At 41.6% G+C, this 15,426-nt stretch overlaps 1 protein-coding gene across 6 annotated transcripts in view; it reads left to right on the plus strand.

Moving 5' to 3' along the window:
* herc1 (HECT and RLD domain containing E3 ubiquitin protein ligase family member 1) overlaps positions 1 to 15,426 on the plus strand; it is an 88,852-nt gene that overhangs the window by 5,060 nt on the left and 68,366 nt on the right. For all 6 annotated transcript variants that reach the window (XM_077562886.1, XM_077562885.1, XM_077562890.1 and 3 more), the window contains exons 4-15: positions 1,490 to 1,684; positions 7,288 to 7,599; positions 7,953 to 8,049; positions 8,345 to 8,488; positions 10,670 to 10,797; positions 11,838 to 11,982; positions 12,367 to 12,538; positions 12,764 to 12,898; positions 13,151 to 13,316; positions 13,900 to 14,025; positions 14,282 to 14,503; positions 14,678 to 14,830. In XM_077562886.1, coding sequence (XP_077419012.1) covers positions 1,490 to 1,684; positions 7,288 to 7,599; positions 7,953 to 8,049; positions 8,345 to 8,488; positions 10,670 to 10,797; positions 11,838 to 11,982; positions 12,367 to 12,538; positions 12,764 to 12,898; positions 13,151 to 13,316; positions 13,900 to 14,025; positions 14,282 to 14,503; positions 14,678 to 14,830 — 1,995 coding nt within the window. The remainder of the gene's footprint in view (positions 1 to 1,489; positions 1,685 to 7,287; positions 7,600 to 7,952; positions 8,050 to 8,344; positions 8,489 to 10,669; positions 10,798 to 11,837; positions 11,983 to 12,366; positions 12,539 to 12,763; positions 12,899 to 13,150; positions 13,317 to 13,899; positions 14,026 to 14,281; positions 14,504 to 14,677; positions 14,831 to 15,426) is intronic.

Genomic DNA, 15,426 nt, shown 5'->3' on the forward strand with positions numbered 1-15,426 from the left:
ATATAATATCATGAAAGTATGACATTTAAGTAGAAGGATGCACTGGTGATTGCTTCATTTTAAACAATTAATTGAAAGGAAAGTTAACAACATTGGTGGGTACACCACGTCAAAAAATTTCAACGTCTCAATAACTCGTCATGTGCCCTTGAGCATCAATTACAGCTTGACATCGGTGTCTCATGCTGTTTACAAGTCGACTCATTGTCTGCTGAGGCATGGCATCCCACTCTTCTTGAAGGGCAGCTCTCAGGTCATTGAGGTTCTGGGGTGCAGAGTTTCCAGCCTCTACACGGTCGGCGACTCAGCTGATCCCACAGGTTTTCATTAGGATTCAGGTCTGGAGAAAGTGCAGGCCATTCCATTTGAGGTACACCAGTTTCCAACAGTTGTTCCCTGATGATGCAACCTCTATGAGCTGGAGCATTGTCATTTGGGAATTTTGCCGTTAGCTCCTTGTTAGAGAACAGCAACTTGTGCAAAAAAATACTGAAATATTTAATAGTTGGACAAATAAGTTAACCTGTAAAGTTTGAATGCATTTCAGGCTCGTCCTGAAATTTCACCTGAAAGCCAAATATCCCTAACTTTTTCTGAGTAGTACAAGACTCAAAATAAGCGGTTTTGCATTGCAGTTTGCGGGTCAAAATTTGTAGGTTGTGCTTCAATACATATTGAATCTCAAAACTGAGAATCAAACACTGAGACAACCGCTGGGTTCTACGTTAAGCCAAATTGTGGTGGCCCTACCAGAACTAGCACCCTTCCTGTATATCGCTGCCTTTGGCCGATCCCTCACATCAGAGTCTGGTTTATTTAACATTTTTTCAAAAATCTATACTGTTAGTTTGTTCCCACCTGTGTGCGTGTGCGCGTGTGTGTGTGTGTGTGCGTGTGTGTGCGTGTGTGTGTGTGTGTGTGTGTGTGCTTGTTTTTAAACAAATTATTCAGCAATCTTGAGTGTTGAAATCACTTGCTTTCTTTGATGACGCAATGTCAATAATTGAGCAAGCATGCCGTATTTGAGGATGATGACAACACTGCACATCAATAGCAACAAGTTCGTTGCTACATCACCGCAAGTGCGATGCCATTTATCAAAACAAAAATCAAACGATAATTATAACTAACAAAAGATAATAAATGTAATGATTTTTAATAAAATAAAAAGTCATTCATAATTAATAAATGATAGCTCTAAAACCTTGATAAATATTTATCATATTTAAATTTCCTTTGGTTCATACTAGTAAGGCTGATAGCCTATATAATGTTTTTTTTTTTAGTTTGTTTGTTTTTTAATTGTACAGTTGTGATTTTAATTATTAGCCTACTTTACTTTATTGATTGATTGGAAAAAAAAGTCCTTCAGATCCTTTTGGCTCTGTTGCTGTTTGAAATGGCACAATTTATTTAGCAAAATTACTATGCAGGTTACTCGCAAAATCTATATACAATGCATTCTCCTAATTGTAAGTATTTCTTCCAGGTATGTCGAATGGCATCCGACTACTCTCGGACCTGTGTTAGTCCAGACAGCATCCAGACGGGTGAAGCACCTGTAGTATCTGAAACATGTGAGGTTTATGTGTGGGGAAGTAATAGCAGCCATCAACTAGTGGAGGGTACACAGGAGAAAATCCTGCAACCCAAGTTGGCCCCCAGCTTCGCTGATGCACAGACGGTAAGACAACAAATCTGCTCTGGTGCACTTAGTGCAGTGGTACATCGACTTCTGTACTGACTTCTGGCACTGAGTTTAATTTGGTCTGTGGCCACGTGTAGCTCTCCAGTAGTTGTGTTTTGCAGCCGGCTGTGTCTCTGTCTTTGGCAGGGTTACATTGCAAACGTGCTTGCTTCTCTATAATGTGACACTCTGTTGCGTGCAGTGACGGCATGATGGCCATACTGTAGTCAAAGGAATAAGAAATGCTGTGTCCCTGAGGCAGAGAGTTCATAGTTCTTCAGAAGAAACAATGTCGTACAAACAGACGTGGTGGCACTCGCACACCAGCAAGAGCTCAGCGGATGCCACCGCTTTTCAATAGCACGTTCACTCGCACTTTTAACTTTTTAATGCCGAGGTCAGACAACATGAATGTAGACCCAATTTGGACCCGATAAATGTGTCGCACACAAACGTAGTGTGTTATTGCCGATTTTGAGTCTTGATGCGGCATAGACCAGGGGTGTGCAAACTTGGTCCTCGAAGGCCGGAGTCCTGCAGGTTTTGACTTCCAACACAACCTGATTCCAATCAAAAGGATCGTTAGCAGGCTTATGCAGAGCTTGCTGATGAGCTGATCATATATCAGCAGTGCTAGAGAACGAAAACTTCCAAAACCTTCAGGACTCCGGCCCTCGAGGACCGTGTGTGTCTACCCCAGTCATAGACCATGTAATGTGACATACTAATTACTAACTACTATTGGTCATCTGACATCTGGGACACTTCACGACTACAACGCAGAAAGTCTGGCATATCAGAATTTTCCTTTCCTAAATTCCTACAATTGTTTCCTCGGCATTGACCAATAGTGAGTTGCCTGTCTGTACGATTTTTGTTGTTGTCCGGCCTCTTACTAGCTGTGGATGGCCGTAGCCTCTAAGTCGGTGATCAAAAACCAAGATGGAACAAAGTTTGCGAGCTCTTGCTTTTTTCTTTATTCACCATGCACCAGGTTCAGCAGTGAATCCCCTCCACATACATCAGGCTTTCTCCCAAAAAGACAGATTTCCGAAACCCTCTTAGGCCCCGTCCACACGAAAGCCAGTTTCAATGTATCCTCACAAGTTTCTTACCGTTTAAGCCGTTTGTCCACATGATGGCGCGGTTTCGGAGCTTGAAACCAATCACTTTTGAAACCGGGCTCCAGAGTGGAAATATTTCAATACGCGCCCCGTACGTGTCCTTTTGGACACCTTATGCAGGATACTCCTTCACCGATGACGTAATGGTCGCAGCTCGATGACTGTCGCAGATTGATAATGTATGAGCCAATTCCAGCATTACTGCGCGCGAACCGTCAGTCTGTTAACAACAATGGCGGCTAGCAGTGTCGTAGTCATTTTGCGCTGCCTCCTTAGCATGCTTATGCTTTTTCAGCAAAATATTTTGCTTCTTTATTCCCACGTTCAACAAGGGGTGTACTTGAATCACCCGCCATTGTCACTTCTCCTGTGTTCGTCTTTTTCATGTTGTTTTGATACATGCAAAGCCATGTTTGTTCTGTAGATTGCAATAAAGTTTAAAAAAAAGTGTCTGTCTTCTTCGCTGATTCTTTTTCTACGCTTTCCAATAACTCCCTGTGGCTGCGCTACAGCATTACTCCAGACTTGGCATATACATTACAGCTGTTAAACGTCCTCAGCGTCTTCTTTTGGGCACACGCAAGTCTTGAAATGCTTCTGTGTGTACGAGATTTGTTTGAGGAACGAAGCCGGCTTTGCTTACGTCTGGACGGGGCCTTAAAAGTGGCGGCCTCAACCACCAACCTTAATAGAAGGGTGACCCCGTCCACATACAAAACACTAAACAACATAAATACACATCTGAAAAAAATATATACAAGTAAATATACATATAGAAATGCAGTCCAGGTTTTGGCCTTACAAGTCAAAATCAGATTAACAATTGTCAAATAAGCATTGCCTCACAAAAGAAAGACTATCCCATTTCCCCTCCCCTGGCTGCCACTTGAGACAGTCCAATGAGTTCAATCAATGGGAATGAGGTGCACCTGGCCTGCACTAACATGGGCGCGCCACCATGCGAGTGCTCCAATCACACCTATTCAGTGAGGGAGGGTGGACAGATCCCTCACTCCCTGACTAGTGAGCGCTAGCTGCCTTTTTTGCCCAGATATCTTGTGAGATACAAATGCGGGTCCATACAGGTGTTGTGCCAATGTAGTTACCCCCGGAAAATATCCCATGCCATGATAGCGCGCTTGCATTGAGTGAAAGTTGTTCGACAAGCAGCGACATCACTACGCTTGTTTTCATTTAACTCATTTCAATGCACCAAACAGCAATGGCTAGTACGTGAGCACATTGCAGTCCTTTTTTTAAAAAAAAATAAAAATTCTTTATTTACTTTTCTAACTTTTACAGATGGGTACAGTTCACACGTACAAAAATATGCATGTCATCATTAATCCCTCCATTGCAGGGAATCATTTTATAATTTATTTGCCAGATCAATAACCTCGGACACAGACGCACCAAAATATGAACAGCCGAATGCCAAGTTACTTAACTGTTTCATTAACGCTCAGAAGACTCATGAAAAGAAAACAGCTGTATAATATTATTCTTTTTCATGTTTTTTGTTCCTGATCTTTAAATGCCTGTTTGCAGAGTACTTAGTCAAAGGAGCACCAGTTTTTTGTAGTTATATGTAAACAAATGCAGGTTTCTATTTACATTTGGATTATTATTGTTTTATTTATATTACTTATTTTCAAAGCAACATAATGTTAAAAAGAAGACAATGCCTCCTGCTACCACACAAGCGTACATGCCTGTGTGGAAGTCTCTCAGAATGGTGGTAAACTGCATTTGTGGAGGATAACCCAAAGGAGGTCATGGTTGACAGTGTCAAAGGCTTTGGTGAGGTCGACGAATGCTACAAAGAGATCGCATATATGGTCTTGATAGCGTCGTAAAATTGGTGTGATTTGTGCGTGTCGTCGCATTTCAACAGCTTTTTTTAGCCACCAGTCATTCTCCATCTGGCGGAGAGATGCTTGGATGGTGGAACGGAGGCGGAAAAACCTCTCACAGAGAACCGGGCAGGATGGGTTGTCAACCGCCGCTTTGTGCGCGATGTTCTTCTGATTAATTAATTCCCGAATCTGATGAGCGTTGTTGTCGAACCAGTCTTGGTGTTTATGACTTGAGACCCCAAACACATTGATGGTCGTGTTGAGGAGAGTAGTGGCGATCGAATTCCACTCCTCTGTGATGGCTTCATGTGACATATTTGTAGAGTGTCTGGGAGTGACCTTAAGAGCAGCAGCAAGTGCGCCACGGAGCTCGGTCAGCTTTTGTGGGTCTGCAAAAGGAGCAGGGTTGATGCATTTCACACCTTGGCGTTTGCAGACCGGAGGGCGCACTTGCATGTGCAGGAATGACCGAATTAGACGGTGGTCAGTCCAATATTCGGCACCTCTGACGGCTCTGGTGATAACGACGTCCTGGCGATCTCATTGCTGGGTGATGATGTAGTCAATAAATGCCAGTGCTGAGACAGTGGATGCATCCACAATGTTTTCAGCTTGTCGGGCAGCTGAAAAGTGGTGTTAGTTATGGAAAGCTCGTGTTCCGCACTGAGGTTGAGGAGGCAGAGGCCGTTCTACTTTTATTACTGTTCCCGACGCCATGCTCCCCGATGATGCCGCCCCAAACGGTGTAGTTCTTGCCAACCCTTACATTGAAGTCGCCGAGCAGGAGGATCTTGTCTGTGCGGGGGATAGTCCATCGTAAAAGGCGTCCTTCACTTTGTCTGCTGATGGAAGCGTAGGGGCATAGGCACTGATGATGGTGGCATACCTGTTGGAGACCACTGGGATGCGCAACGTCATGAGTCGCTCGCTGGGAGACTTGGGACACTGATGGAGCAACTTTTACTTAATGGCAAGGCCTACACCATATATTCTGTCGGAATCCTCTGGCAGGCCTCTCCACAAGACCGTATAGCCTGCGCCGACTTCTTGGAGTGAGTCTTCACCGGGAAGGCGAGTCTCGCTGAGCGCAGCGATGTCAATGTCATATCTGCCGAGCTCACACGTGATAAGGGCTGTACGACGTCGTAGGTGATCGATATTGGTGTTTACCCTGCGGTCCAGAAGAGTCCGGACGTTCCAGGTGGCGATCTTCAAAAATCTTGTTTTTTTCTAGAATTCCTGTTATTTCGACGGGATGCCTTAGCGGGTGCGGCTACTAACTCAGGACAAAATGAAGCAAGCACTTTTTAGGCCACAATTTCTAGGTACCTCCTCATATCGAGGTGGGCAGTGCAATCCCTAAATAGGGCTGCCCAGTCGTGCAAGTAGCTGCCTGTGGGAGTGCCGCTTCAATTCACATTTTTCGACCCACCGACATTAAAAGCTTTCCTGCACCGCCAGCTTGCTCGAGGTAGGCTAGGGGCTACCAGCTTCATCCAAAACCTGCCCCTGTCACGACCTGCCAGTTGCCGCTGGACTTTTTCCAGGACAGATGTCTCAAAGAAGATGAAAGCAAAAGAGGGAGAGAGGGATCCTGCGCAAAGAAAGGATTAAGGTGGCGTAAGGGCTGCGCAGTCCGCCAACACCACCATCTTGGCCCGCCGATGCAGATGGCCAGTGGCAAGGAAGGGTCCGAGACGACTGGTAGCAACAACGAGCTGCAATGCCATACCAGAGCTGGTTGGGAACTGCCTCAACGTGGAATTGGTGTCTGGGTGTCCCTGCCCATAGACGAGTGCCAACCAACGCTAACAAGCTCCATCTACCCGGGTTTGTGTATCAGGGTTTTACTTCAAAGTAGGGGTGTGACGCTCCCTAGCAGGCTGGGGGCCCTTTTACGACCAGGCCCACTCGCCAGGACATGCCCGTCCTAGGGCACATGGAGGCTTTTATATGGAGGAACCACTTGCCAGGGGAAACCCCACCTCTGCCCTGGCTGGCATACTTCTGTCAAGTATTCAGTGAATGCAAACTCATGATAGCTGGTATGGGTCACTTGAGGGGCGGCATGGCTCAGCGGTAGAGTGGTCCTCTCCTATCTGTGAAGTTGTGGGTTATGCACCTGGTGACTACGTCGAAGTGTGCTCAAGCAAGACACTGAACCCCAATTTGCTCCCAGTGGACCTGGCAGTTCTGTGCATGGCAATAGTCGACCTCTGATGTGTGTGCGTGTGTGTGTGTGTGTGTGTGTGTGTGTGTGTGTGTGTGTGTGTGTGTGTGTGAATGTGTGGCATTTTAAAGGGCATTGGGCACCATATGGGGTAGATAAAATCACTATATAAAAAGCAGTCCATTTACCATTTACCATTTGAGGACATCTAAACAAAAATAGATCTAAGCACTAAATCAGAATTGAGCAATTAAATCGATTCAAGCAACAACCGAAAAGTTGCCTTGAAAAGTAGGAATCAATTATTAAGATGGTAAAATTGCATAACATGCAAAACCCAAATTTTTACTATTTATTATTTTTAGGAGATGTGGGAAACATGGGGTTCTTCTATCTTCATGATAAATAAATGTTCATGATACATTTACAGAATTGTCCTTCCTTTTACAGATTGAGGCAGGCCAGTACTGCACTTTTGTCATCTCTTCTGATGGCTCTGTGCGGGCTTGTGGGAAGGGAAGCTATGGCCGCCTCGGCCTCGGGGACTCCAACAACCAGTCCACACTGAAGAAGCTGACATTTGAACCCCACCGTGCCATCAAGAAGGTGTCATCGTCTAAAGGCTCGGATGGCCACACACTGGCCTTCACTACGGAGGGTGAAGTGTTCAGCTGGGGTGATGGTGATTATGGCAAGCTGGGTCACGGGAACAGCTCGACACAGAAGTACCCTAAACTTATCCAAGGGCCTCTACAAGGAAAGGTATACCTTCAGCCAGTTAACTTCAAATTCAGTAACTTGAACTTAATACGGTTCTGAGTCTGCTGTTTGAGCTGCTGCACCAGTCGATCTTTCTCTCGATTCAACAAAGACACCTGGTCCTGGGTCTTCTTCTTCTTGGAGGAGGACAATCTAATTTAATCTGATTAGATATTCGAATTCCTATCTCACTTTTCCCCTTGGTCAACTCCTGGGTTCTTTTACTGATTCAAATGTAATTACGTAATGGATGCTACACATAAAACAAAGAAAAGAAAATCAAACTTGATGAGTTTGAGCAGCATTGATAAAAATATGTGAAGTTTTATTTATTTATTTTTACTGTTTTACCTCAGGTGGTGGTATGTGTATCTGCTGGCTACAGACACAGTGCTGCAGTCTGTGAGGATGGAGAGCTGTACACATGGGGGGAAGGTGATTTTGGAAGATTGGGTAAGTTATTTACATGAGCACAAGACACCAAAATGTGTGCATGGAATATGATCAAATGGTATATTCTGTTCCATTTGACATTTTTGCTTTTGCTGCTATGTTTTCCAGTGCAGCACCCTATAGTGCATTGTTTTCATTATACACATTTTGTGGAAAGTAGAATACGGCTGTCAAAGAAAATGTAGGCCCACATTGTTCATAAGGAGTAGCTGTTTCAGCTTCTGCTGCTTTTCATTTAGAGAATGCCGCTTTCCTAGCATATGCAGTCTGTCATGTTGTATTTTTTTAAATGCAGGTCACGGTGATAGCAACAGCCGAAACATTCCCACCTTGGTCAAAGACATCAGCAACGTGGGAGAAGTGTCATGTGGTAGCTCTCATACTATTGCACTGTCAAAGGATGGCCGTACTGTTTGGTCCTTTGGAGGAGGAGACAATGGTGTGTAAACATTTTTACACAATTGGTCACTGTAGACAAACTTTGGTTGAGGCATATAGAGTGCTGCTCAAAAGTTTGTGAACCTCTTGAGCAATTTGGACATTCCAATTGTTTCAACCTGATTTTATTGTTTAATCTAAACCATTACATTTTATATGAAATAACAGGTGTAGGTTTATCAATTCAATGCATTGTTGTTGTTTTTTAATCAATTGTGTAGTCAAAACTTAATTAAAAAGAGTTTTTGGTCAATTCATGTAGGTGCAAAAGTGAACTCCAAGCGGCATTGCTTAAAACAAGTGTTCAGGTAGGACAAATTGGTAGCTAAACTAACCACTGAAATGGACCAATGAAATGAGAGGTTTAGCAAAGAAATTGTGCATCAGTGACTGAAACGGAGACAAAACCACATCACTTTAGTCTTACCCAGGTGAACCCATACAGGTCAGTCATGCTGAGAGGAAGAAAAATCTCAGGGGACCTCAGGAAGTGGGTAGTGACAGCACATCTGTTGGAAAGCTATAAAGTCATCTAAAAATATATATATGTTTGCTTCATCATTCTACTGTGAAGCAGATAATCTGCAACTAGAGAAGACTGAAAATTACTACAATCCTGCCTATAAATGGACGACTTTCTAAAATATCAGCAAGAACCACAAGAAAAATGATAATTCAGGTGAAAGCCAACCTGTGCATCACATCAAGGGATTTGTAGACCTCTTTTGCTGCATCTGGGACACATGCATGCTTCAACAATCAGAAGAAAAGTCAATCGACAAGGCTTTCATGGAAGGCTTGCTAGGTAGAAGCCTCTGCTCACAAAAAAGACCATAGCTGCCCATCTCAACTTTGCCAGCGAGTACCTGGACAATTAGAAATTGTGGTACCAGTCGCAGTTACACAGTGTACTCCACCTCCTATTACTCACGCAATGCCAACCGGACATTTTGATGAATTTATAAAATTCCCGGACGCCCCAACAGGATGTAAGAAAACGTTTTTTCCTCCCAAAAGAGGACACATTTTGTTACCCTACCATATACTATAAATTAATTGCCTTAAATGATTATATTTTATAGCCTTGACAATCTCTTGAGTACAATTTATATTGTAAATAAACATTTTACCTTTATTAATACCTTAAAATAAAAATAAATCATACTGAAATACAGATTGTTAGCCAATAAAACTGAATCTTGAGCAAATAGCATTGCTAAATATTTACCAAGGAGCACACTCCAGTGGACAATTTGTTTATTTTTTGTACATATTTTAATACAAATAAAATAAAATATTTTTTATCTTCTTTTTTTTTGCCCTGCAATTTGGCGCCCCCTCAACTAGATGGCACCCTAGGCGACCGCCTAGTTTGCCTATGCCCTGGGCCAGCCCTGCCTGAAGCCGTCCATTGTCAAATTACAGCCTGGTAGAAGATGGATCGTGTAACATGACAATAATCCAAAGCATTCCAGCAATACAACCAAAGAATGTCTGAAGAACAACAAAATTAATGTTCTGGATGAACCCAGTCAAAATCCTGATTTAAATTCTTTCAAAATACTGAGGCGGGACCAGAAGCGGGCAGTTTATGCTAGATGCCCATCCAACTTCTCTCAATTGGTTGCATTTTGCAAGGACTAGTGGCAAAAATCCCCCCAAAGTAGATGTGAAAGACTGATAAATCACAAAAGAAAGTGTCAGGTTTTCAAGAGTTTTTCTTAAATCAACAACTTTTGTTCAAGAATGAATGACAATATTATCATTCTTTTTGTTCAAGTCCATTATTTTCAATGTCAGCATTGTAGATTTGGGTATGACTAAACATTTAACAAGGTTATTTTAATATTGTATATATAAAATCTGACCATGCCTGCAGGGTTCACAAACTTTTGAGCAGCACTGTATTCATTATTAATCTTATCACTACCACATAAAATTACTGTTATAATTATTTTTTTATGTACTGAACATTGAAATACTTTGTCTTATTTCATACATGCATGTTCAAACTGTCAGTTTGCGCATCAGCTGTACTGCAATCCAAAATATATTTTTTAATTGTACGCATATATCAAAGTTTGTTCTTAACAATTGCTTTGTGGATGAATACGATGTTATGCTCACTCAGCATGCATTTTTTTCTACAAAGTACAATAAAAACAAAATTGTTGTTTGGCAGGGAAACTTGGTCATGGTGATACTAATCGTGTTTACAAACCAAAAGTGGTGGAAGCCCTACAAGGGATGTTCATCAGAAAAGTGTGCGCTGGAAGCCAGTCGTCTCTTGCCTTAACTTCAACTGGACAGGTAATGTGGATACATAGCGGTCTAAAAGAAAACACTTCATTTCTGTTGTTGCTTCTGATAGTGGCCCAACCATTTGTTAGCTTTTGAAATTATTATTTATTTATTTTTAGGCTTAAAGCTGCTCAATGCAGTAAATTGAATTTCTAATCACTATTGCTACATTTGGCCGAAAAATGAACATGCACACACTCCCTTCTTCACGTAACCATGACATCACATCCGCAGATAGAGGGTGGGAAATTCTAACCCGAATCCAGTCTGAAAACAATTGGCCAAAGGCATTCATTGTGAACAGCTAAGGTGTTAATCTAAATTAGAAAATGTTTGAGTAATCAATGGTCAAATAAAAAAGAAGCAATTGTAAAAATTTAAAAAAACAATTGTAAAGATATTTTTGGCCAAATTTCTATGTTGAGCAGCATTAATACATCAAATCACATTTTAAGCACTGCATTTTATGTTTACTTGGTTTATCGTTGGGCTGACATCCAGGACGATTACGATTTTAATTGATTTTAATCTAATAAACCCAACCAACATTTATTTAAAGGTTTCATTTATTAAAAATAATTCCTGTGCAAAATGTTCAGACAACAATAATGTATACTGATTCTAAATTAGTTTTAACATCTACTTAACATTCATAGTTTTTTTCATAAATGCCACAATTAAGTAGTTGGTAGCTATTGTAAACCACCCATCCAGCATTCTGCCACAAAATTACAACTTAGAAAAATATTTGAATGTAACAGAACATAAGAACAACAGCTTTTAATAATCCAAAAGACAAAATTCGATTTCACGATTTAGCAAACGATTCGATTTTTAAAATGACGATGTATCAAATTAATTAGTTTTATTGTCCAGCCCTAGGTTATCGTTGTTTGATATTTAAATTTTTTGATAATGTCAAACATTCAAGTGGGAAAACTATGCAAAGAAGTAAGAATTTGAGAAGAGTGCAAATACTTTTTCACGGCATTATAAGTACCGGAGGAGAAATCATCTGCCAATGTTCCTTGTTGTCACTGTGATTGTAGGTGTATGCTTGGGGTTGCGGTGCTTGCCTGGGTTGCGGGTCCTCTGAGGCAACAGCACTCAGACCTAAACTTATCGAGGAGCTGGCTACGACCAGGGTGGTGGACATCTCCATAGGGGACAGCCATTGTTTGGCCCTGTCGCATGGTACGGTTCTTCTGTTGCTCTGTTTCACTCCTGACTGCTGTTTTTTAAAATGCATGGCATTTGAACTAAACAGCAGCCACAGGCTAAATGTTAATAAGAATATGAAGACATTCTTGTTTGATAAATGTTGTCAGTGACTGTATTGATGTTTGAATTTCCCCACAAATGGTTATCTTTTGTTTCAGACACAGTATGAATCTGTGTTTGTGAAATATTAGACAGTAATTATGCAAGTGTGTTACAATACAAAATCCAAAGACCACGTTGAGATAATACTCCCTTTTGAATGCACGGAAAAGATGTGAAATTAACTCATTTGTAGAACTGTAGGTGCTTTGGAAATTAAACTTTATTACTCCTCTTCATCCCAACTAACATCTACAGACAATGAAGTATATGCATGGGGAAACAACTCCATGGGCCAGTGTGGGCAGGGAAACTCCACAGGACCAATCACAAAACCGAAAAAGATAGTGGGCTTGGATGGGGTGACCGTACAGCAGATTTCAGCAGGGACTTCCCACAGTCTTGCTTGGACAGCCCTTCCCAGAGACAGGTCAGCTATCAATTTATTGATTATTTTTGGGGAAATATTAGTGCTTGTAGCACAATACCTCAGGTCTGTACTACTTTAATTGAATGGAAGAGCATACTGTAGGCTGAAGCTTCTGACCCGTTAGTATGAGGCTTATTGGACTTAGCCCTCTTTTGAGATAAATTTGCATGTTGACTCTCTCCCCTTGGCATTGTAGACAAAAAAAATATGTTTTCTACACTCTAGGCAAGTGGTAGCCTGGCACAGACCCTATTGCGTTGACCTTGAGGAAAGCACCTTCTCCCACTTACGCTCCTTCCTTGACCGATATTGTGATGGTATCAACAGCGAAGTTCCTCCTCTCCCCTTCCCCTCGTCCAGGTAAACCTCATAGAGCATTACTAATGACAATACTCTTATAGGAAGGCTACCCTTCCTTTGTTTCTGACTGAGTTTTGCTCCTGCTATAAAAATGGAGCATGGATAGAACATGCCTCGATTTTATATTCAGTCTACTGTGATTTGCAGCTACTGTATATAAAAGAAAATTAAGGGGAAAAGGAAAATGACACATGGGGAGGAACAGAGTTTGAATAGTATGCGCTGTCCTCTGACAAATTTGTGTATTTTCAGGGAGCATCATAGCTTTCTTAAGCTGTGCCTTCGGCTTTTATCAAATCATCTGGCTCTGGCACTTGCCGGGGGAGTAGCTACAAGTATCTTAGGTCGGCAAGCCAGGCCACTGAGGAATCTCCTTTTCAGGCTGATGGACTCTTCTGTGCCAGATGAGATTCAAGAGGTAATGCAAGATCAAAACATGACATACACAGTACATTGCAGGGACTAAAAGTGTCTATGAAGAATGGTAGACAGCTAATGTAGTGAAGGTCAAGTGTAATTTAAAATTTCAATTATCCTTCGCACAACTGTATTGAAAGATTAAATTGAAAATTTTAGGGTGTGTTTCATATCAACCACAGTTTTCAAAAGTTTTTCTTGAAACCTGATCCTTATACTTTATTTGTACTCAAAATGCTGTGACTGAATTACATTCACTTCAGGAGATGACTCCAATGCAAATGTAGACATTTTTGACAAAATGCTACATGTCAAATTTCTCGTATAAATTATCATATGTAAGGACAGAAATAATCTTGGTTGAATATTTGGTTAGTTAAAGGTTACATCAAAACAGTACTCCCAGACTTTTAATTTTATTTTTACAATTCAACAATTGTACTAATAATATTGAAGATGTTTAAGGTGACTGGGGTGGGATCAAATGTTATATTGACGCATTTCTTAAGTCACCTATGCCATCTAGTTCAGTCTACTACCGACCATTATCATATCGGATAACTAATAGTGTTTTTCCTTATCAGGCAGTGATTGAGACACTTTCAGTGGGAGCAACCATGCTGCTGCCACCACTGAGAGAGAGGATGGAGCTGCTTCATTCCTTGCTGCCTCAGGGCCCTGACAGATGGGAGAGTCTTTCCAAAGGACAGGTACCTAATGTACAGATGACTGAAAACAAGTCTATGAGGATTCAAAAGTTTCAATTGGATTGGACACCAGGCTGTGACCACATCTGCTACTCTTAAGTGTGTCTCAATAGGAAATGTAAAATTTGCATCATCATGCATAATTAAGACAGCAGGAAAAGACAGCTTTAAGATAAAGATGTCCTTTTTAGAATATAATAGCTTTTGGACAATGTTACCACTGGTCATAGGTCTTAACAAAGTGTGTCTATTGCCACAGAGAATGCAGCTTGACATCATCCTGACCAGTCTCCAGGACCACACACATGTAGCCTCACTCCTGGGTTATAGCTCTCCTGCTGATGGTCCTGAGGTGCTTAGCTGTGGCCTCGGATTCACAGCATCCCCAGACCCAAACCACAGTGCCACAGCAGGCCACCCTGACACCCACCTAGCAGAGATCCTCATGAAGACATTACTGAGGAATCTTGGTTTTTATACTGTAAGTACTGGAGATGGTGGGGTATGTACTGTAAAGTAATTTTCGTGTCCGAAATAGCATACCAATAGATTTGACAAAAATAAGTCAAGCATCTATAAGTCATTAAGTATTTGCACTTTTTGGACATTTCTTTGAATGAATTAATAGTTCCCTTTTGTGATCTTTACTTTACAGGATCAGGCTTTTGGTGAGCTGGAGAAAAACAGTGACAAGTTGCAGCAGGGCATGTCCTCCTCTGACAGCAGCCAGCCAGCTCACCTTCACCAACTCCTTTGCTCCTTGCAGAAGCAACTATTAGCCTACTGCCACGTCAACCATGTGACGGAGGTATGAATACTTAACAGTTTGCTTTTGTGGGTTCTGTATGCACCTCACATATCTTATTTTGTCACACAAGTGGTATTGAAATCAACCACAAATGTAAAATGTTTAAACACTTACATGCACATCACAAGTGACAACCATGGGGTAGCTTACCAGGTGCGATTAGTTGATATATTCTCCAATACTGTGGTGGTGTCTAGGAAATTTCTATTGGGCTGACCTTTTTGGCAGCACTGTTATCAATGGCTAAGTTTACATGGTAACTTTTTTTGTCATTCCGTTTGAAGTCATTCAAATTAAAGATCTGTGATGTGACATGATCCATTCCGATCTGTCGTTGACGTGTTCCGCTCCGTTAATCAGATCAGCCCCACGGCAGCCGTGAAACGTGCTGAAATCGATCACGTGATTTATCAAGATGAGTTAATTTGTCATTTAGCACAGTAGTTGTGATAGTGTTAACACTTTTATTGAAGCAAGAGCTTGATAAAAGTAAGTTCCAAGTACTTTAAAACTAATTCCCCCCTCGCAAACAAAATCTTGTAAAGATGCCGCCATTTTAATGGACAGAAACGACGATGTTATGACACATTACAACA

Source organism: Vanacampus margaritifer, chromosome 4 (genome assembly GCF_051991255.1).
Source record: "Vanacampus margaritifer isolate UIUO_Vmar chromosome 4, RoL_Vmar_1.0, whole genome shotgun sequence".
Taxonomy (NCBI): domain Eukaryota; kingdom Metazoa; phylum Chordata; class Actinopteri; order Syngnathiformes; family Syngnathidae; genus Vanacampus; species Vanacampus margaritifer.